The sequence below is a fragment of the Rhinopithecus bieti genome, unplaced genomic scaffold (genome assembly GCF_001698545.2).
Source record: "Rhinopithecus bieti isolate Rb0 unplaced genomic scaffold, ASM169854v2 scaffold_50799, whole genome shotgun sequence".
NCBI lineage: Eukaryota > Metazoa > Chordata > Mammalia > Primates > Cercopithecidae > Rhinopithecus > Rhinopithecus bieti.
In genome coordinates, this window is record NW_016819917.1 from 222,783 (window position 1) to 246,849 (window position 24,067).

The 24,067-nt window shown below is 44.6% G+C and overlaps 1 protein-coding gene, 1 long non-coding RNA gene and 1 pseudogene across 2 annotated transcripts in view; all 3 read left to right on the plus strand.

Moving 5' to 3' along the window:
• LOC108520075 (uncharacterized) overlaps positions 1-6,033 on the plus strand; it is a 7,526-nt gene extending 1,493 nt beyond the window's left edge. The window contains exons 2-3 of the long non-coding RNA XR_001882824.1: positions 4,974-5,143; positions 5,629-6,033. This is a non-coding gene — a long non-coding RNA (uncharacterized LOC108520075). The remainder of the gene's footprint in view (positions 1-4,973; positions 5,144-5,628) is intronic.
• Positions 6,034-6,398: 365 nt separating this feature from the next.
• On the plus strand, positions 6,399-8,760 carry LOC108520051 (zinc finger protein 525-like). Its single transcript, XM_017859312.1, is given in 2 exon segments — positions 6,399-6,445; positions 6,817-8,760. Coding segments are annotated over 2 exon segments (1,020 nt in total). The 3' UTR covers positions 7,790-8,760.
• A 3,082-nt stretch (positions 8,761-11,842) lies between these two features.
• On the plus strand, positions 11,843-21,165 carry LOC108520052 (zinc finger protein 30 homolog; annotated as a pseudogene).
• Positions 21,166-24,067: the final 2,902 nt, after the last annotated feature.

The window sequence follows — 24,067 nt, forward strand, 5'->3', positions numbered from 1 at the left end:
CGCTGTGTCGCCCAGGCTGGAGTGCAGTGGCGCGATCTCGGCTCACTGCAGGCTCCGCCTCCCGGGTTCACGCCATTCTCCCGCCTCAGCCTCCTGAGTAGCTGGGACTACAGGCGCCGCCACCTCGCCCAGCTAGTTTTTGTATTTTTAGTAGAGACGGGGTTTCACCGTGTTAGCCAGGAGGGTCTCGATCTCCTGACCTCGTGATCCGCCCACCTTGGCCTCCCAAAGTGCTGGGATTACAGGCATGAGCCACCGCGCCCGGCCATCAATACTTCTTTTTTATCTTAGAGGATGGAGCCATATTCTCATTCCACTTATAGTTATTATTAGAATATTATTAGAATATTATTATATTTTAAATATACGAAATCCTTCTCTGTCACCCAGGCTGGAGTGCAGTGTCATGATCTTAGCTCACGACAACCTCCAACTCGCAGGTTCAAGAGATTCTCCTGCCTCAGCCTCCAGAGTGGCTGGGATTAGAGGCACGCACCACCACGCCCGGCTAATGTTGTTGTGTATTTAGTAGTGAGGGAGTCTCACCATGTTGCCCAGATTTGTCTTGAACTTCTGATCTCAGATAATCTGCCCACCTAAGCCTCCTGGAGTGCTGGGTTTACAGGCATGAGCCAAAGTGCCCAGCCCCACCAACTATACACACACACACACACACACACACACACACATAATTTATTTTTTCTTGAGACGGAACCTTGCTCTATTGCCCAGGCTGGAGTGCCGTGATGTGATCTCGACTAACTGCAACCTTTGCCTCCTGGGTTCAAGCGATTCTCCTGCCTCAGCCTCCCGAGTAGCTGGGATTACAGGAGTGCACCACCACACACGGCAAATTTTTTTATTTTTAGTAGAGACGGGGTTTCTCCATGTTGGCCAAGCTGGTCTCGAACTCCTGACCTCAGGTGATCCGCCTGCCTCGGCCTCCCAAAATGCTGGGATTACAGGCATGATCTACCACCCCCGGCCTTAAATATATCATTACATGATATATATATGTTTTGTGGTAAAACTGAAAGCAAAGCTGCAGCTTAGACCCTTGGCCATAAAGCATCTTCTTTCCCTGTTACATCCTCCATTCTTTTTCTAATTTCACTGGGGAGCCACTACTGGCAGTTCTGTGCCATGTGTCAGAGCAAGTTTCTGCATTGTTATGAGACTTCAGAAAAAATTCTGCAGTAAATTAAAAAAAAATTTTTTTTATATTTATGTTTTTACTTTAGGTTTGCGGCTACATGTGAAGGTTTGTTACACAGGTAAACTAGTGTCATCGGGGTTTGTTGTACAGATTATTTCGTCACTCTGATGTTAAGCCCCGTACCCAATAGTTATTTTTTATTTATGTATTTTTTGGAGACTGAGTTTTGCTCTTGTTGCCCAGGCTGGAGTATAATGGCATGATCTCAGCTCACTGCAACCTCCACCTCCCGGGTTCAAGCTATTCTTCTGCCTCAGCTTCCCAAGTAGCTGAAATTACAGGTGCCCGCCACCACACTTGGCTAAGTTTTGTATTTTTAGTAGAGACAGGGTTTCACCATGTTGGCCAGGCTGGTCTTGAACTCCTGACCTCTGCTGATCTACCCGCCTCGGCCTCCCAAAGTGCTGGGATTACAGGCATGAGTCACCGCACCCAACCTCCAGTAGTTATTTTTTCAGCTTCTCTTTTTCCTCCCACCCTCCACCCTCAAGTAGACCCCAGTGTCTGTTGTTTTCTTCTTTGTGTTCCAGTAAATATTTTAGTTTAATATTTGATCCTACTGGTTGTGAAAATGTACTTGTTGTCACGTTAGTAAACATGGCTGCCTTGCTCTTTGGTATCGGCATTGGCAATTGGCTGAGTGACGATGTGTGGGCCCTTTGTGATTTTTCCTCATATAAGGAGTGCCGTAGAGGCTGCCTCTGCGCCACCTGCATTACTACAAATATCTGACCATTCCTGTAGGTCAGACAGTTGAAAGGGTGATTGTTGGGGCCCGTGCCGGGGGTGGTGGAGAATGAACAGACACAAAAGACAAAGACAAACAGAGAACATGGCGGCCGCGCCTAGAGCCTCCGCCTCACTTTATTTATACTCCATAAATCCCACGTCGGCAAAATAACACAATGCAAAACAAACTTTCTGCACCCAGATGTAACCTTCTGCTTAGTTCCTTGTCTCTAAGCTCTTTCTTATTTGTCTGCCTTCTTGGCGCCTACTAGAGTTCATTAAAAGTTCAACTAGAGATACTGTCCTTGACTACTGGAGTTCATGGAAAGTGCAACTAGCTAGAGATACTGTCCTTGAGCCTTATCTATTCTTAGCATATTATTTTCAATGGCCCCTGCAGGTGATTGCTTCTTTTAGGATGGGGCATTCCCTGTTCTCTTAGATCTGACAAGATTCCCCCCGACCCCAACTGCCAGTGTATCCTCTTTCACCAAGGTGAGATTCCTCTTCAGTTAAACAAAACTTGGTACTTTTTATGTTTTTAAAACCTTTCTATATATGCACACCTACACACACAAGTATACACAAACACATATACATACATATATATGCACACAAATGTATATATTTTGAACATCTTTTATATTTGAAAAATCTAGGGGAAGTGACAAGCTTTGTATTCTCTGTCACCCAGGTGAGAGTTTAATGGTATAGTCTTGGCTTTCTGCAACCTCTGCCTCCCGAATTCAAGTGATTCTCCTGCCTCAGCCTCCTGAGTAGCTGGGACTACAGGCACGTGCCACCACACCTGGCTAATTTTTGGTTTTTGTGGTAGAGACAGAGTTTTACTATGTTGGCCAGGCTGGTCTCAAACTCCTGACCTTGTGATCTGCCCACCTCGGCCTCCTACAGTGCTGGGATTACAGGCATGAGCCCCCACACGTGGCAACATCTAGTTTTTTTGTGAATTTGTATAGGTTTTATTATTTTGTGGACATATATATATATATATATAATGAATTTCTGTGCTTTGAGTAATTTAGTTTTCATGTATTTTATTTGACTTTGACACTAGGTCTCACTGTGTTGCCCAGGCTGGAGCACAGTGGCGCGATCTTAGCTCACTGCAACTTCCACCCTCGGGCTCAAGCCATTCTACTACATCAGGCTCCCAAGTAGCTGGAACCACAGGTGCCTGCCACCATGCCCGGCTAATTTTCTTTTTTTTGAGATGGAGTCTCTGTTGCCCAGGCTGGAGTGCAGTGGCGTGATTTCGGATCACTGCAACCTCTGCCTCCCAGGATCAAGCAATTCTCCTGCCTCAGCCTCCCGGGTAGCTAGGATAACAGGATTGTGCCACCGTGCCTGGCTGAATTTTAGCTTCTGATCTTTCACTGTGGATGTTGTCATTTCTGAAGACATCACTCATACTCTGTGTCATCTACATACTGAATGTCATTTGGTGTGTCAATAAAAGCTTCTGGCCGGGCGCGGTGGCTCAAGCCTGTAATCCCAGCACTTTGGGAGGCCGAGACGGGCGGATCACGAGGTCAGGAGATCGAGACCATCCTGGCTAACACGGTGAAACCCCGTCCCTACTAAAATACAGAAAACTAGCCGGGCAACGTGGCGGGCGCCTGTAGTCCCAGCTACTTGGGAGGCTGAGGCAGGAGAATGGCGTGAACCCGGGAGGCGGAGCTCGCAGTGAGCTGAGATCCGGCCACTGCACTCCAGCCTGGGCGGCAGAGCGAGACTCCGTCTCAAAAAAAAAAAAAAAAAGCTTCTGGTCTGCGCTATGTGGGTCATGCCTGTAATCCTACCACTTTGAGAGGCTGAGTCAGGTGGATCACGAAGTCAGGAGTTTGAGACCAACTTGCCAGTATGGTGAAACCCCGTTTCTCTAAAAAACACAGAAATTAGTTGGGTGTGGTGACATGTGCCTGTAATCTCACGTACTCAGGAGGCTAAGGCAGGAGAATTGCTTTAACCTGAAAGGTGGAGGTTACAGTGAGCTGAGGTTGGGCTATTGCACTCCAGCCTCGGTGACAGAGTGATATTCCATCTCACACACACACACACACACACACATACAAAAAATGTTTCTAACATTTCTGTAACGGGAAGCCTCCGTTGATTTTTTTTTTTTTGAGATACAGTTTCACTCCTGTTACCCAGGCTGCAGTGCAATGGCATGATCTCGGCTCACTGCAACGTCTGCCTCCCAGCCGCAAGCCGTTCTCTTGCCTCAGTCACGCGAGTAGCTGGGATTACTGGCATGTGCCACCACGCCTGGCTAATTTCTTTTGGTGGTTGTGGTTTGCTTTTTAGTAGAGACGGACTTTCTCCAATTTGTCAGGTGGGTCTTGAACCCCTGACCTCAGGTGATCTGCCCGCCTTGGCCTCCCAAAGTGCTGGGATTACAGGCATGAGCCACCGTTCCCAGTCTCTGTTGATTTTTTTGTTTGTTTGTTTGTATTTCTAGTATTATACACAAACATTAGAAATTCATACCGAGAGGGTATCATGAATTCTCAAAAGGTATAATAAGGCTGGGTGCAGTGGCTCCTGCCTGTAATCCCAGCACTTTGAGATGCTGAGACAGATGGATCACAAGGTGAGGCATTTGAGACAAGCCTGACCAACATGGTGAAACCCCATCTTTACTAATAATATGAAAATTACCCGGGCATGGTGGTGCCTGCTGCAATTCCAGCTACTCAAGAGGCTGAGGCAAGAGAATCACTTGAACCTAGGAGGCGGAGGTTGCAGTGAGCTGAGAATGCGCTACAGTACTCCAGCCTGGGCGACAGAGCGAGACTCCATCTCAAAAAAACAAAAACAAAAAACAAAAAAAGGAAAAGTGTAACAAAACACACTGGTAAGATAAAATGTGGTGGAAAATCCCTCACTCGGATTTGTCAGAACATTCACTGCAATTAAATCCATGCTTTCACCTCTCTCTTCTCATTTTTTCTAAAGATAAGAGCTCCTCCCATAACCATTTGGTTAAAATGTGTTTTCATTTCAGGGTCTGTTGACATTCAGGGATGTGGCCATAGAATTCTCTCAGGAGGAGTGGAAATGCCTGGACCCTGCTCAGAGGACTTTATACAGAAGCGTGATGGTGGAGAATTATAGGAACCTGGTTTCCCTGGTTGAGGATAACTTCCCTCCAGAAGTGGGGATGCGCCCTTGCATGTTTGTATTTTCTCATTTTTTCTTTTTGATAGAGTGTCTTGCTCTGTCACCCAGGGTGACATTAGCCTGTTATTATTTACCAATATAGTACATCGTGTGGTCCTTTAGCATTTATTTGTATACAGTAGATATGCTATAAATATGAAGAATATATATTTTTCTCTTTCTTGATGTGACAGTGATATGTTTTTTGCAAACTGTTTTACACTTTAGGGTCACAGTGGAAAAATACTCCTTTTAAACTTGTTTGTGCCCTGTCAGTGTTTCATCATGATATTGGGAATAGGCTTCAGTTAAAAATAATTTGAAGTACATGTAATTGCCCTTTATTTATTAAAGAATCTTACCCTTTTGTGTTCCTAAACTTTGAAGATCATGTTTGGGAAGTTTAAAATAAGTATTATTTTTAGTGTCATATTTACACAGTTCAGTATTATTTACCATCTATACTTAATTGGAAACCTATTGGTGTTTATATTTTGTAGATATCCATTCCAGATGCACGATGAAGGAGTTCTCATCAATAGCAAAAGACAATACAGAAATGAATCACACAGGGACAATGCAAAGACATAAAATTCATCCCACTGGAGATTTTTGCTTCCAGGAAATTGAGAAAGATATTCATAACTTTGAGTTTCAGTGGCAAGAAGATGAAAGAAATAGTCATGAAACACCCATGACAAAAATAAAATGGTTGACTGGTAGTACAGACCGATATAATCGAAGGCATGCTGGAAAGAAGCCTACTAAAAATCAGCTTGAATTAAGCTTTCATTCACATCTGCCTGAACTACACACATTTCAGAGCAAAGGGGAAATTGACAATCAAGTTGAGAAGTCTATCAATGATGCTTCCTCAGTTTCAACATCCCAAATAATTTCTTGTAGGCCCAAAACCAAACCCATATTTCCTTTTTTTTTTTTTTTTTTTTTTTTTTTTGAGGCGGAGTCTCGCTCTGTTCGCCCGGACTGGAGTGCAGTGGCCGGATCTCAGCCCTCACTGCAAGCTCTGTTCTGCCGGGTTTACGCCATTCTCCTCCGCCTCAGCCTCCCCGAGTACTGGGACTTACAGGCGCCCGCTCACCTCGCCCGGCTAGTTTTTTGTATTTTTAGTAAGAGACCGGGGTTTTCACTGTGGTTAGCCAGGATGGTCTCAATCTCCTGACCTCGTGTCCCACCCCGTCTTCGCCTCTCGCCAAAGTGCTTGGGATTACAGGCTTGAAGCACCGCGCCCGGCATATTTCTAACAACTATGGAAAATAATTTCCTCCATTCATCATTACCCACACAAAACAGGAAGTACACATGAGAGAAAATCTTTCCAATGCAATGAGAGTGACAAAGCCTTTACTTATAGATCACTCTTTTTTTTTTTTTTTTTTTTTTGAGACGGAGTCTGGCTCTGTCGCCCAGGCTGGAGTGCAGTGGTGGGATCTCAGCTCACTGCAACCTCCGCCTCCTGGGTTTACGCCATTCTCCTGCCTCAGCCTCCCGAGTAGCTGGGACTACAGGCACCCACCACCTCGCCAAGCTAGGTTTTTGTATTTTTTAGTGGAGACGGGGTTTCACCATATTAGGATGGTCTCCATCTCCTGACCTCGTGATCCGCCCGTCTCGGCCTCCCAAAGTGCTGGGATTACAGGCTTGAGCCACCGCGCCCGGCTTTATAGATCACTCTTAAGGAAACATCAGATAATCCATTTAGGAGAGAAACAATATAAATGTGATGTATGTGGCAAGGTCTTTAATCGGAAGCAAAACCTTCATCGTAGATGTCGCAATGGTGAGAAACCTTACAAGTGTAATGAGTGTGGCAAAACCTTCAGTCAGACGTCATTCCTTGTATACCATCGTAGACTTCATACTGGAGAGAAACCTTACAAATGTGAAGAATGTGATGAAGCTTTCAGTTTCAAATCAAACCTTGAAAGACATAGGAGAATTCACACTGGAGAAAAACCTTATAAGTGTAATGATTGTGGCAAGACATTCAGTCAGATGTCATCCCTTGTATACCATTATAGACTTCACACTGGAGAGAAACCTTACAAATGTGAAGAATGTGATAAAACTTTTCATTTCAAATCAAACCTTGAAAATCACAGGATAATTCATACTGGAGAGAAACCTTACAAGTGTAATTAATGTGGCAAGGTTTTTAATAGAAAACCACACCTTACACGTCATCATAGAATTCATACTGGAGAGAAACCTTTTAAGTGTAATGAGTGTGGCAAGACCGTCAGTCAAAATTCAGTCCTTGTAATTCATAAGGCAATTCATACTGGAGAGAAATCTTACAAGTGTAAGGAATGTGGCAAGTCCTTCAGTCAGAAGTCATCCATTACATGCCATCATAGACTTCATACTGGAAAGAAACCTTACAGATGTGAAGAATGTGACAAAGTTTTCAGTTGCAAATCAAGCCTTGAAAAGCATAGGAGAAATCATACTGAAGAGAAACCAGACAAATATAAGGTTTGTGACAAAGCTTTTGGGCGTGATTCACACCTGGCATGACATACTAGAATTCACACTGGAGAGAAACCTTACAAGTGTAATGAATGTGGTAAAGTTTTAGTCAAAAGCAAAGCTTGCACGGCATCATTGAATTCATACTGGAGAGAAACCTTACAAATGTGAAGAATGTGACAAAGTTTACAGTCACAATCAAGCCTCGAAAGACAGAATTCATACTGGAGAGAAAGCATACAAATGTAAGAGTTTGTGACAGGGCTTTCAGGAGTGATTCACACCTGGCAGAACATACTAGGATTCACACTGGAGAGAAAACTTAAAAGTGTAATGAATGTGACAGAGCCTTTAATAGGCAGTCAACACTTATTCACCATTAAGCAATCCATGGTATAGGGAAACTTTACTAATGTAATGATTGTCACAAAGTCTTCAGTAACCCTACAACCATTGCAAATCATTGCAGAATCCATAATGAAGTGAGATGTTACAAGTGTGACAAATGTGGGAAATTTTTCAGACATCGTTCATACCTTGCAGTTCATCGGTGAACTCATACTAGAGAGAAACCTTACAAATGTCATGATTGTGGCAAGGTCTTCAGTCAAGCTTCATCGTATGCAAAACATAGGAGAATTCATACAGGAAAGAAACCTCACAAGTGTGATCATTGTGGCAAAGCCTTTCCTTCACGTTCACAGCTCATTACACATCAGAAAATCTATACTGAAAAGAAATCTTACAAATACTGTAAGTGTAAAATATCTTCACTCTGAGGTCACTCCTTGAAGAACATCAGGAAATTCATTCTTGAGATAATTGTTGCAAATGCCATGAGTATAGCAAACCATTACACGTTAATTGATATTAGAGTCAATTCAGCATTGATTTCAGTTTGAGTTGACTTAACTTTGAGTTCAAGCATTAATTGATATTAAAGTGTTCATGTTAAGAAGATTGGACTGGGCAGGGTGGCTCACGCCTGTAATCCCAGCACTTCGGGAGGCCAAGGCAGATAGATCACTTGAGGTCAGGAATTTGAGAGCAGCCTGACTAGCAGACATGAGTTACTTTTTCCAGCCTGTTTTTTGTTTAACGAAAACTGATAGGGATTTTTATGGGTATTGTGTTGAATCTGAATCACACTGGTTTGTATAATTATCAAACAATATTAATACTTCTAATCCATCAATATGGGTCATATCTCTAGTTTTTTTGATCAGTGTTTGTAGATTTTAATGTAAAAGCTTCTCACCTCCTTAATTAAGCTTATTCGTAATTATTTCTTTAAGTTCCATAGCAAATGGTAGTGTGTTCTTAATTTTCTGTATGCCCTATGTAAATGAAGTGGATGAAGGAAAGATACGAGGTCATTTGCTCAGCGTGGGCCATATGGAGAGGATATTTTCTGTCTTGAATGAAGTGTGAATCGGCCTTATGTTCCCTGTCTCCAGATCCTATTCTCTTGCCTCAGGGACAAGGGGGAGATTGGGGACAGTGAAAAGATTGGTCAAAAAGAGGAACAAGAGGTGAAACAAGTTTTAAGAATGGGGTAGGAGAGAAGAGGGACACAAAATGAGCAGAAAGGGGAAATGCAGAGAAGAAACAGAGAAGGTGAGAAAGAGCTATGTACAGAATGAGGGAGGGAAACAGTAATGAAGACGAAGAGGGACCCTGGGTGCAGATGTGCGGTGAGCTGATTGGATGTGATGATGAAGTGATGACATGTTGCTTTCTCTGTTTAGAAGGTAACAAATTTAAAATTTGTTTAAATTATACAGATGAGAAGGAAAGTTGCAAAACGGCTGTCTCTAAATGTCGTTCATTTTATAACGATGTTGTCAGAGACCAGAGGACAGTGACTTGACTCATTAGTTGTGGATCACCCTCTTCCCTTTTCATGGATGGGTTGGAGAGTTGGGGAGTGAAGTGACTGAGTCTCGGCCGGGCGCGGTGGCTCACGCCTGTAATCCCAGCACTTTGGGAGGCCAAGGCGGGCGGATCACGAGGTCAGGAGATCCAGACCATCCTGGCCAAAATGGTGAAACATCGTCTCTACTAAAAATACAAAAAAAAAGTGACTGAGTCTCTGTTACTACATGAAACCTGACAAAAGGAATATAAAAAATGCTTTTGTTCTCTTTTTGTAATGAGTTTCCTTTAATGATTTCTTTTTTTTTTCTAGTTCATGCTTCATTTCATTAGTTGCTTTTTATTTTTCTTTTTTTTTTTTTTTTTTTTTTTGAGACGGAGTCCTCAGCTCGTTGCCCAGGCTGGGAGTGCCAGTGCGCAATCTCGGCTCACTGTCAGCTCCATCTCCCGGTTCCCGCCATTCTCCTCCTCAGCCTCCGAGTAGCTGGGACTACAGCCCCGCCACCGACGCCCGCTAGTTTTTTTGTTTTTTAGTAGAGACGGGGTTTCACGCGTGTAGCCCCAGAGGATGGTCTCGATCTCCGTGACCTCGTGATCTGCCCGTCTCGGCCTCCCAAGTGCGTGGATTACGGCGCTTGAGCCACCGCGCCCCGGCGCTTTTTATTTTTCTTTCTTTCTTTTTGTTTTTTTTTTGAGACGAGAGTCCTACTCTGTCGCCCAGCCTGATGCAGTGCGCGATCTCGCGCACTGCAAGCATCCGCCTCCCGGGTTTACCATTCTCCTGCCTCAACCTCCCGAGATGCTGGGACTACAGGCGCCCGCCACCTCGCCTGGCTAGTTTTTTGTACTTTTAGTAGAGACGGGGTTTCACCGTGTTAGCCAGGATGGTCTCGATCTCCTGACCTCGTGATCCGCCCGTCTCGGCCTCCCAAAATGGTGGGATTGCAGGCTTGACCCACTGCGCCCGGCCCTTCATTTTAATTATATTGAGACACTCTTACTGTTGCCCAGGCTGGAGTGCAGTGATAGGTTCACAGCTCATTGCAGGTGCAACCTCCTGGGCTCAAGTGATTTTCCCACCTCTGCCTTTGGAGAGCAGCTGGGACCACAGGCGTGCCCCACCAGGCCTGGCTAATGTTTGAGTTTTTTTTTTTTTTTTTTTTTGAGACTCTTTTTGTCACCTAGTCTGGAGTGAAGTGGCATGATCTTACCTGACTGCAACCTCCATCTCCCAGGGTCAAGTGATTCTCCTGTCTCAGCCTCCTGAGTAGCTGAGACTACAGTTGTGCACCACCATGCCCGGTTAATTTTGTATTTTCAGCAGAGATGCGTTTCTCTATGTTGGATAGGCTGGTCTTGAACTCCTGACCTCAAGCGATCTGCCCACCTTGGCCTCCCAGAGTGGTAGGATTACAGGCATGGGCCACCTCGCCTGGCCAGATGTCTTTGTTTTTTGTAGAGACCGGGTTTTGCCATGTGGTCCAGGCTGGTGTTGAACTCCTGGACTCAAGTGACCCAGCCACATCGGCCTCCCAAAGTGATGGGATTACAGGTAAGAGCCACCACGTGAGCCTGTTTTTTAACAAAACAAAAAAGAAATACTTCTGAAATAAGTTTTGGTAGTATTTTATCAGCTCTCATTTTTTTTTTTTTTTTTTTTGACAGAGTCTTGCTCTGTCGCCCAGCCTGGAGTGCAATCGCATGATCCCGAAGTGATGGGATAACAGGCATGGGCCACCATACCCGGCCCAGTGTTTTCTTTCTATTTGTATATTTTTATATTGTCCATAAAACCAAGACTTCCACAGTGACTTAGAGAATCTGATAATCTTTCATGAAAAAGTACTATAAAATGCAACAATAGAGAAAAAATGTTCAAAAATACCTTCACGTGGGTTTGTGAACACAGTCTTTGATCAGATCGATACTTAATTTCTTTTTTCTCATTTCGTGTGAGGGTGATAACTCACTCCTTCATAATGTTTTGTTGAAACGTCTTTTTCTTTTTTCTTTTTTGAGACAGAGTCTCGCTCTGTCACCCAGGCTGGAGTGCAGTGGCGTGATCTCGGCTCACGCCAAGCTCCGCCCCCCCAGGTTCACACCATTCTCCTGCCTCAGCCTCCCTAGTAGCTGGGACTACAGGCACCTGTCACCACGCCCGGCTGTTTTTTTTTTTTTTTTTTTTTTTTTTGTATTTTTAGTAGAGACGAGGTTTCACCATGCTGGCCAGGATGGTCGCGATCTCTTGACCTCGTGATCTGCCCACCTCAGCCTCCCAAAGTGCTGGGATTGCAGGCGTGAGCCACTGTGCCCAGCCCTGAAATGTGTTTTTCATTTTTGTGACGCTTGACTTTCAGGGATGTGGCTATAGAATTCTCTTTGGCGGAGTGGAAATGTCTGAACCCTGCACAGAGGGCTTAATACAGGGCCATGATGTTGGAGAACTACAGGAACCTGGAGTCTGTGGGTGAGGAAAATGTCCCTGCAGACATGAGGAGTCTGCCTTTGTCTATCTTGGCTCTTCCTGGTTTTGTATTCTCTTTAGTGACTTTGTTCCATACATGGTTTTTTTTTGTAAGATGGTTTCTCTCTTGTTGCCCAGGGTAGAGTGCAGAGACGGGGTTTCTCCGTGTTGGTCAGACTGGTCTCGAACTGCTGACCTCAGGTGATCTGCCCACCTCAGCCTACCAAAGTGCTGGGATTACAGGTGTGAGCCACTATGCCCGGCACTTATACATGCTTTTGATGTACATGTCATTATTTTCTTCAGTGATGACCCTGCTATTGGTCATGGATAGCTTCTTAGGGACTCTTCTATAGAGTGGGTTTACATAAAAACAGAAAATTCATGAAGAACACTTTGACTATTATGATTGAACATCATCCTGCTCTAGGCGGAGATGCCCCTGGAAACCCTGAGCAGAATTGTCAACATGGCCCAGGATATGAAAGAGAAAACATGACACTGACTGACAAGTGTTTCTGACTGTCATGCTGATTTTTTTTTTTTTTTCCCTGATAGAGTCTCCCTCTGTTGCCCAGGCTGGAGTGCAGGGGTACAATCTTGGCTCATTGCAACCCCTGCCTCCTGTGTTCAAGTAAGTCTCCTGCCTCAGCCTCCCTTGTAGCTAGGATTACAATCGTGCACCACCACACCCAGCCAATTATTGTATTTTTAGTAGAGATGGGGTTTTACCTTGTTGCCCATGCTGGTCTCGAAATCTTGACCTCAGGCGATCCACCCTCCTTGGCCTCCTAAAGTGCTGGGCTTACAGGCATGAGTCACCATGCCCGGCCCATTCTGGTTTTTGAGGAGCATCACAGAAGCATCTCTCACTGGCACTGTGACAATGTTCATCCCATAAACTAATGATCATCTTCTCTAAGCAGCAGTCAGTGGTGTTGAAATTCTTCCTAGCGAGGATGTCATTCGGGCTGACAGCCTCCTATGTATGAGGCTCTTGACTGAACTCTTGTTCATTTCACATTTTTTATGCTAATATGTGTCATTGTTCATTTTTAACATGAAAACCTATGTTCAGTTTGTTGTGGGATCAACCCTGTAACAGATATGGTTTTCATCAATCTTATTGAGGGAGCTTGTGAGGTTGAATGAAGTCTCCATATTTTTGTTCTACTGTAATTTGTTTAAGACACAGTGGCTTTCAACTTGTTCTTTACTATGTATTTTTTTTTTTTTAATTTTTGAATTGGAGTTTCCTCTGTTGCCCATGCGTGAGTGCAGTGGTGCAATCTCGGACCTCTGCAAACTCTGCCTCCCTGGTTTAAGCGATTCTCCTGCCTCAGCTGCCTGAGTAGCTGGGATTACAGGCATGCACCATTATGCCTGCCTACTTTTTTTTTTTTTTGAGACGGAGTCTTGCTCTGTGGCCCAGGCTGGACTGCAGTGGCCGGATCTCAGCTCACTGCAAGCTCCGCCTCCCGGGTTCACGCCATTCTCCTGCCTCAGCCTCCTGAGTAGCTGGGACTACAGGCGCCCGCCACCTCGCCCGGCTAGTTTTTTGTATTTTTTAGTAGAGACGGGGTTTCACCGTGTTAGCCAGGGTGGTCTCGATCTCCTGACCTCGTGATCCGCCCGTCTCGGCCTCCCAAAGTGCTGGGATTACAGGCTTGAGCCACCACGCCCAGCTTGCCTGCCTACTTTTGTATTGCTAGTAAAAATGGGGTTTTTCCATGTTGACCAGAGTGGTCTTGAACCCCTGACCGCAGGTGATATGCCTGGCCACGCCTCCCAATGTGCTGGAATTACAGGCGTGAGCCACTATGCCCGGCCCATTTCTATATATTATAAATGCATTTTTATTTAATTTTCAGTTCCCTATTCTTGGTGATAGTCTTCATATTTTTCTTTTATAACTGCATGGTGAGTATTGTATCAGGGAGTGACTCTTGATTTACTTTTTTCTTTCTCCTTTTTTTTTTTTTTTGAGACTGAGTCTTACTTCATCACCCAGGGTGAAGTGTAGTGGTGCGATCTCAGCTCACTGCAACCTCTGCCTTCTGGGTTCAAGTGATCCTGTTGCCTCAGCCTCCCAAGTAGTGGGGATTACAGGCATGTGTCACCAAGCCTGGCTAATTTTTGCTAATTCTATTACAGACGGAGGTTTTACTATGTTGGCCAGGCTGTTTTCGAACACCTGGCCTCACGTGATCCACTTGCCTCGGATTCCCAAACTGCTAGGAATATGGGCATGAGCCCCTGGCCACATTCGAGTTTGTTTTTAAGGCTGAATAATATTCCATTGTATGTATATACCACATTTTGTTCATATATTTTTCTGTCGATGGACATCTGGGTTAGTTCCTTCTCTTTACTATTATAAATAATACTGCTAGGCCGGGTGCAGTGGCTGACACCTGTTATCCCAGCACTTTGGAAGGCTGAGGCAGGCGGATCACCTGAGGTCAGGGGGTCCAGACCAGCCTAGCCAATGTGGTGAAACTCTATCTCTACTCAAAATACAAAAAAAAAACAAAACAAAACAAAACAAAACAAAACTAGCTGGGCATGGTGGCGGGCACCTCTAATCCTAGCTACTCAGGAGTCTTAGGTAGGTGAATCGCTTGAGCTGGGAGGGAGAGGTTGCAGTGAGCCAAGATCGAGCTATTGTCCTTTAGCCTGTGTGACAGAGTGAGACTCCGTCTCAACAACAACATCAACAAAATACTGCCAGAGATATTCTTGAAGATCCTATTTTCAATTCTTTTGGGGCATGCAGTTATTCAATTATGAAATATTTGAATTCAATTATGAATTATATAGGGGTATTCAATTATGAATTATTTGAGGAACTGTGATAAATTTTTTTCAAAGAGTCTATTTCATTATACATTCCCAGCAACAGTGCAAAAGGTTTTTCCATCTCCGCATTTTACCAACACTTTTATTATCTATTTTGGATAGTAAATATTTTACTGTACTTGAAGTGATATTTCATTGTAATTTTGATTAGTTTTTCCCTACATGCTCTGTTTTTCACTTTTTTTGTGCTTATTGGTTCTATGCTTATTGGTCATTCATCTATGACTTCTGCAGAAATGTGTATTCGGTTCCTGGACTCATTTTCTTAATTTTTTATTTTTATTTTTTTGAGATGGAGTCTTGCTCTATTGGCAGGCTAGAGTGCAGTGGCGCGATCTCTCACTGCAACCTCCACCAACTGGATTCAAGCAATTCTGCCTCAGGCTCCCGAGTAGCTGGGACTACAGGTGCACGCCACCATGCCTGGCTAATTTTTTTGTATTTTTAGTAGAGACGGGGTTTCACCATGTTGGCCAGGATGGTCTTGATCTCTTGACCTCGTGATCTGCCCACCTCGGCCTCCCAAAGTGCTGGGATTACAGGCGTGAGCCACTGTGCCCAGCCCCTGGACTCATTTTCTAATTGTGCTTTTTGATTGCTGTTGTCAAATTGTAGTAATTCCTTATGTATTCTAGATACTAATCCCTGATCAAGTATGTAATTTTCACAGTTTTTCCATGGAATCTTTAGTGTTTTCCACATATCAAGTGACATCTTCTGTGAACACAGAGCATTGCACTTTTCCTTTTCTGCTGCTTGGCATTTATTTCTTTTTCTTGTCTAATTTCTCTGGTCAGGATTCCAGTAGTATGCTGAATAGAAATAGCAGAAGCAGGCTTCTTAGTCTCTTTCCTGATCTTAGAGGAAAAGATCTCAGTCTTTCACCACCCGATGTGATGGTAACTGTGGGTTTCTCCTAAATGGCCTTTATTATGTTGAGGTAGGTTTCTTGTATTCTTTGCGTGTTGAGTGTTTTTATTTCAAAATAATGTTGTGGTTTTTTTTTTGATTTTCAATAGTTTGTTCATAATGTGTCTCTTCAATGGCGTGTTGGGGTTCATTCTAGTTGGAGTTTATTGAACTTCAAGGCATGGTAAATCCATTATTTTCTTTAAAAGTGGGATGTTGTCACTGTCATTTCTTCAAATGAGCATTCTGAATATGTGTGTTCTCCTTGTGGAGATGCTGTGATGTGTATATTCTCCTGCCTCTCAGTGAAGCAAAAGTCTGTGAGGCTCCACTGGGCTGTCTCCCTATCTGTTCATTTTGCTCCTCAGACACAGCCATTTTCAAGAACCTGTCTTGAAGTCTGCTCATTCTTTCTTCTGCCTAATTAGCTCTACTTTTAAATTATTCTAGTAAAACTTTCACTTTATTTCTTATATTGCTGATCCAGAATTTTCATTTTTTATTACAGTTTGTCTGTTGATATTCACGTTTTGTTCATGTATTTGTTTCTTGATTTTGTTTAGTTTACTACTTCTGTTTCTCTTCGGTTTCCTGAGTGTCTTTAAGACAGTTCTTTCAAGTTTTATTCTTGCTTCTCAGAAGCTTCAGTTTGTGCTATGCTTCAGTGTCCATAATTTCTCTCTCCCTCCACCCTCCCAACCCTGCTGGCAGTGCAGAATATGTGCTTCTCTAACCTGCTGCAGAACCTGGTAGTATTTTTGGCAACCTCCAAGCTGATTTACAAACTGTACCAGTGTTTCTTTCAATAATCCCAGTCAAAAAAGAAAGAATCCAGTTCTTCATGCCAATGCCAGACAAGCCAGAACAGTGAATGCAAGTTTTAATTTTCTTTTTTCCCAAAAAGAGAATAATGAGGGGAGGATACTGCCCTGTGCTGGGGAGGAGGGTGGGCAGAGATGAGCAAATTTCCACAACCTGGCCTTCCCATTCAGTTCAATTTTGTATTGGTGTTCGTTGGATACTGCAGTTTCCTTACTGGTTTCTAGACATTTCCCAAAGATTTAAATATATATATTTTGAGATGGAGTCTTGTTTTGTCATCCAGACTGGAGTGAAGTGATGCGATCTTGGCTCACTGCAGCCTCCGCCTCCTGGGTTCAAGCGATTCTTCTTCCTCAGTCTCCTAAGTAGCTGGGATTACAGGCATGCACCACCACACCTAGCTAATTTTTGTATTTTTAGTAGAGACAGGGATTCACCATATTAGCCAGACTAGTCTCGAACTCCTGACCTCAGGTGATTTACCCACCTCAGCCTTCAAAAGTACTGGGATTACAGGCATGAGCCACCATACCCGGCCTACAAAGATTTTTTTTTATGAAACATTTGGTTGAGTTGGTGTTTCCATGAGGATATGAGGGCCTGGCATTTGCTAGTCTGTCATCTTCACTTTTCATGTCTCATTTATTCCAGAGACTGTGTTTAAAAGCCCAGGGATATGATTTCAAATAATACAGGAACCAGGAAAAGAAACACCATTGTTTTTGTATAAGAAACAAGATTTACCCTCAAATTTTCATATGGCAAATATTTTAGTTAGCATATTATTGTTTTTCTTCACTAATGTGACCAATGACATACGTAGGCAACAATCTCCATCTCGCTGTTTCTTTCCTTTTTCTTTTTCTTTTCTTTTCTTTTTTTTTTTTTTTTTTGAGACAGAGTCTCGCTCTGTCGCCCAGGATGGAATCCAGTGGCGCGATCTCAGCTCACTGCAAGCTCCACCTCCCGGGTTCATGCCATTCTCCTGTCTCAGCCTCCTGAGTAACTGGGACTACAGGCACCTGCCACCACGCCCAGCTAATTTTTTTGTATTTTGTTTAGTAGAGATGGGGTTTCACCATCTTAGCCAGGCTGGTCTCAAACTCCTGACCTCGTGATCTGCCCACCTTGGCCTTCCAAAGTGCTGGGATCACAGGTGTGAGCCACAGCACCTGGCCTCTTTTTCTTTTTTTTTTTTTTTTGAGGTGGAGTCTTGCTCTGTCACCCAGACTGGAGTGCCATGGTGTGATCTCGACTCACAGTAACCTCCAGTTCCCAGGTTCAAGCAACTTTCCTGCCTTAGCCTCTCAAGTAGCTGGGATTACAGGCACATGCCACCATGCCGGGCAATGTATTGTATTTTTTTAGTAGAGATAGTGTTTCACCATGCTGGCCAGCCTGGTCTCGAACTCCTGACCTCGTCATCTGCCCGGTTTGGCCTCTGAAGTGCTGAAATTACAGGCATGAGCCACTGCACTTGGCCTGGCTCTGTTTTCACAAACACATCTCTACCTACTCAGCAAGGGAATCATTGTTCATTCCCATGGTCTCCTACACTGCTATACTCTTCATAGGGTTTACTCACTTTTTCTTGTGTGTATGCAATTCTGGAATCTACACAGGTTATATTGTTGAGTATATTCTTGAACTAGAAATCAGAGGCATTGAATTTAAGAGATGTCAAACTGCTTTCACCTCAGGCCACCATACTACTCCTTCTTGGGTCTCTTTCATTCTTGTCACTTGCACATATTGTAATTTGAATATTTAACCTTGGGTCAATATTTTACCATTTGCTAAATTAGTTCCACTTTCCTCCAAGCTCAAAATTTGGTCTATCGTTGTGGAATTATATTGCCACAGATGTGCATACACAAAGTTCACTCCTATATGCCCATTACTTCGGGCCCTCCACACTTGCCCTCCCTTTCCAGGCCTTGCGTCACTTGATACCGTGATCTGGATACAAATACTGTTGCTTTCCAGCCTATTGATTTGTAATGCTGAGCACCCCAATTTCCCCATGAGCCCCTCCCTTCCAACACTACTCTGAGTAAGTCAAGACCTTATTCATCCACTGGACAAAATTATAGGAGGCTCTCTGAATCCATGTGTGCAGGGCATGATGACTCAGCACATGGTCCATGAGGGATGACTTAGCACCACTGTCAGCAGCACAGCTCAGCCCTTGTGTCCCCCTTGATGTGCTTCTTTCTGTTCTCTTTGTATTTTCTGTGACTGGTCATTTTCTGTACTGCCTGGGCTGACTGTTGTGCTTAAGAAGATGTCATGGAATCATTCAGGCCGAGGATCAAGTCTTGTCCCTCACCTACCATACATTCAAGTTAAGGTCATATACATGAACACTGTGGGCCTGGTGTCCTTATTTGAGAAGTAATGTTAATTTGCCTCCAGATTTTTTTTTTTTTTGAGACGGAGTTTTGCTCTTGTTGCCCAGTCTGGAGTGCAATGGCGCAATCTCGGCTCACCACAACCTCGCTCCCCAGGTTCCAGTGATTCTCTTGCCTGAGGCTTCCAAGTAGCTGGGATTACAGGCACGCACCTACATGTCTGGCTAATTTTGCATTTTTAGTAGAGACAGTGTTTCTCCGTGTTGGTTAGCCTGGTCTCCAACTTCTGACCTCAGGTGTCCACCCCTCTCGGCCTCCCAAAGTGCTGAGATTACAGGAGTGAGCCACCAAGCCCAGCTACCTTCAGGGTTTTAAAACACATTAATGCTATTAGATGGCTTCACATTTTGCAGTTTTTATAGTACAGACTCTAAACTTCCTTTGTGTAATAAGAGTTGTCAACCTTCGGTGATGATGATGACATTCTCCTTTTCCTGTTTCAGTCATTTCACTGTCGTGTCAGAAATAGCTTAGGCTGGCTGGCTGTGGTTGCTCAGGCCTCAAATCCCAGCAATCTGAGATACCATGATGGGTAGATCTGTTGAGGTCAGGAGTTTGACACCAGTCAGGCCAACATGATAAAACTTCAAATTTACTAAATACAAAAAATTGGCCAGGTTCGGTGGGTTACCCTGTTACCCAGGCTGGAGTGCAATGGTGTGATCTTGGCTCACTGCATCCTCCACCTCCTGGGTTCAAATGTTTTTTCTGCCTCACCTTCCTGAGTAGCTGAAATTACAGGTGCCTGCCCCAATGTCCAGCTAATTTTTTTGTATTTTTAGTAGAGATGGGGCTTCACCATGTTGGCCAGGCTAGTCCCGAACTCCTGACCTCGTGATCTGCCTGCCTCGGCCTCCCAAAGTGCTGGGATTACAGGTGTGAGCCACCATGCCCGGCCATTAGTCAATTCTTATACTTTATAATGCTGTGTATTTTCTTGACCTCATACGTCAGAAGGTAAGTGGTCTTGACATGTATTTCAGTTTTTATGTTGTGTGCTCCTGGTAAGTGGAAGTTGTGACTTTTCTTAAGAGGGAATTGTTTAGAATTCTGCAGGCTGTATAAATGTACTTATTATTTGTTTGCGGGTTTTATCATGAGTTACAAAATTTCATTAATTGATTTTTATGATTTTACATATGGTTTTTCGGTATGTGGTATGCAATATAACTGACACACTCTACTCGTTAATGTCACAAAGTGTCACCGGGCGCTGTGGCTCTTGTCTGTAATCCTCGGACTTTGGGAGGCGGAAGTGGGTGGATCACTAGAGGTCAGGAGTTCTCTGTGCGGATATAGATAATTTTATGACATTTATTCAGAAAAATATTGATGAACATTTTCTTTTTCTCGTTTTTTTCTTTTTTCTTGTTTTCTTTGGTATTATTTATTATTTATTATTTTTTTTTTTGAGACGGAGTCTAATTTTGCCATCCGGACTGAAGTGCAGTGGTGTGACCTCAGCTAACTGCAGCCTCTGCCTCCCAGGTGGAAGTGAGTCTTGTGCCTCCACCTTCCGAGTAGCTGGGACCTCTGTCGCGGGCTTCCATGCCTGGCTAATTTTTGTAATCTTTTCTTATCTTGTCAGTGCTATGATTGTTTGACAATCTAGAATTTCCATTGATTTTGATTATCCTTACATGAGGTGGTTGTTGATTATTTACCAAAATAGTATATTTTGTGGTACTTTAGCATTTATTTGTATAGAGTAAATATGCTATAAATATGAAGAGTATATATTGTTTGCTTCATTGATGTGACATTAATTTTTTTTTTTTTTTTTTTTTTGCAAACTGTGATGTGCTTTAGGGTCACAGTGGAAAACACTCCTGACTTTAGGCTTACATGTTTGTACCCTGTCAGTGTTTTGTCATGATATTGAAAATAGGCTTCCATAGTAATGATTTGAAGGACATGTAATCGCCCTGTATTTATTACAGAATCTTACTCCTTTTGTGTTCCTAAACTTTGAAGATCATGTTTGGGAAGTTTAAAGTAAGTATTTTTTGTGTCATATTTACACATTTCAGTATATTGACCATCTGTGCTTAATTGGAAACCTATTGGTGTTTATATTTTGTAGATATCTCTTCCAAATGCATGATGAAGGAGGTCTTGTCAACAGGGCAAGGCAATACAGAAGTGTTCCACACAGGGACATTGCAAAGACATGAAAGTCATTGCACTGGAGATTTTTGTTTCCATAAAATTGAGAAAGATATTTATGAGTTTGAGTTTCAGGGGCAAGAAAATGAAAGAAATAGCCATGAAGCACCCATGACAAAAATCAAAAAGTTTACTGGTAGTACATACCAATATGATCAAAGGCATTCTGGAAGCAAACCTATTAAAGACAAGCTTGGATTAAGCTTTTATTCATATCTTCCAGAACTGTATATATTTCAGACCATGTCCGGCTAATTTTGTATTTTTAGTAGAGACAGGGTTTCTCCATGTTGGTTGGGCTGGTCTCAAACTCTCAACCTCAGGCGATCTGACCGCCTCGGCCTAACAAAGTGCTGTTTTATGGCATTTGCTTAATTCTAGGACGCAAAGCCGGAATAAGAGCAGTCACCGGCCGGGCGCGGTGGCTCAAGCCTGTAATCCCAGCACTTTGGGAGGCCGAGGCGGGCGGATCACAAGGTCAGGAGGTCGAGACCATCCCTGCTCAACACAGTGAATACCCCGTCTTCCCTTAAAAAATACAAAAAATTAGGCGGCGGCGGTGGCTCAAGCCTGAAATCCCAGCACTTTTGGGGGCCGAGACGGGCGGATCAACGAGGTCAGGAGATCGAGACATCACTGGCGAACAATGGTGAAACCTCCGTCCTCTACTAAGAAAATACAAAAAACTAGCCGGTGCGAGGTGGCGGGCGCCTGTAATTTGTCCCAGCTACTCGGCAGGCTGAGGCAGGAGAATGGGTAAACCCGGGAGGGCCGGGAGCTTGCAGTGAGCTGAGATCCGACCCAACTGCACTCCAGCCTGGGCGACAGAGCGAGACTCCGTCTCAAAAAAAAAAAAAAAAAAAAAAAAAAAAATACAAAAACTAGCCGGCCAGAGGTGGCGGGCGCCTGTAGTCCCCGTACTCGGGAGGCTGAGGCAGGACGAATGGCGTGGACCCCGGAGGCGGAGCTTGCAGTGAGCTGAGATTCCGGCCAACTGCACTCCAGCCTGGGCGACAGAGCGAGACTCTGTCCTCAAAAAAAAAAAAAAAGCAGTCACTCACCTTGCCTAACAAACCTGTGGCTGCACATATCTGTGCTCTCCAATAAAACTTAATTTTAAAACAAAAAAGGGGGAGATGTTGGGATTCACTCAGGATGGTGGCAGAAGTATTAAAGGGAAATGTCACGCACGTCCATGTGAAGAGGCCGCCAAACAGGCTATGTGTGAGCAACAAGGCTGTTTGTTTCACCTGGGTGCAGCCAGGCTGAGTCTGAGAAAGGAGTCAGCAAAGGGTGGTGGGATTATCGTTAGTTCTTATAGGTTTGGGATAGGTGGTGAGGTTAGGAGCTAATTTTTTGCCGGCAGGGGGTGGATCTCACAAAGTACATTCTCAAGGGCAGGGAGAATATTACAAAGAAACTTCTCAACGGTGGGGAGGGTGTATCGTACAAAGTATATTCACAAGGGCGGGGGAATATTACAAACTACAATATCGCAAGGGCAGGGAGGGTGTATTGTCACAAAGTCAACTGATCAGTTAGGGTGGGGAAGGAACAAATCACCTGGCCTGAGCCCTCCGCTCCGCACCCCAGGCGGTGGCCCTAGGGAAGTCTCTGGAGCTGAGCACAGGGTGGACTCTCCCACCCCAGTGAATGGAGAATTGAAAGGGAGAGGATTTCTATTCTGTTCTGTGGGTCGTCAGCATGAAATTGTACGTTTCGCTCAGGCAAGGCTTTGCATTTCGCATTCTAGTTTGCATTCCTGCCCTAGACAGTTTCCAGGCTTTGGAATTAAATTGCTATAATTAATTTCAATAACAAGGAACTTTCCTGGATCCAATTACCGCCACACTGGCCACTTCTCAGGGAGGTACTAGTTCCCTGACTGCTGAGCTGCTCCAGCCTCACTGGTGGGTTTCACCTGCAAAACCGGGAAAACAGAGGCGCGGAGAGGGAGATAGAGGGAAGCTCAGGCCCCGCCCCTTTCCCGCCCCTCGGACCCCTCACAACCCAAGACTCTTCTCTCCCGCTCCAGGCCCCTTGTCCTTCACGCCCCGCCCTGGCCTCGCCCAGGCCCCGCCCATCTCTTCGGGGTCTTGCGCAGGTCCGGCTCCTGTCCTGCCTTGATTGACACAGGCCCGGAAGTGGACAGCGTGGACTGAGAGTTGTACTAGTGTGTGCGCTTCCCAGTTCTCTGGTGCTGCTACACGAGGGACGTGGGGTCCCCACAGACCTGCAAATTCCAGCCCGTCTTTCTCAACCCAGAGCAAATTGAGACGTCCCGGTGAGAGTCCGTGAGTCGCTTCCCTTTGAGTTTAAAGTCGCCCCAAGGCTGGTCCTGTACCCGGTCTTTCTGCAGTGGGGCCGTGCAGACATCTCCTGTCGCGAAACTTTCCTTTCCTAAAATCCTTCCTGACTGTCCTCCTGCCTCGCGCTGTTTCAAATCCCCACCCGCGAGCTGGATTCTCGCCATGCTCGAGAGCGCCCGCCAGCCTCGCTCTCGGCGGCCCCTGGAGCGCAGCGCTGCAGCCCCAGTGCCGGGGGTCAGGAAAGCACTCCACACGGTGGGAGTGGGCCCGAGCGAGCGTCTCCAGGGCACCGTTTACAACGTGTTGGGGGATTAAAATATTTCTTTTGAGGTCCCTATGGGCTACCCCTTATCTGGATGAAGGATCTGGCCTTTGGCCAATGAAATGCTGAGGTGAATTGGCCCGAGGCCAGAGCAGATGGGTGCGCTATGCGGATGGAGGGGTGGCCGGTGCTTGGCCGTGGCCACTCCTGGGCTCTTTCCCTTTCCATCTGAGACGTGGTGGAAATGGAAGGGCTACAGGAGAGTAGCCTTTGTTCCTTTGTTACTCCGGGTGGGGAGATGGGGTTTTTACCTTTGGTCTAGTTTTGCAAAGTTCACGTTAATTGGCCTTAGAGTCCCAGAGCCAGGACCCA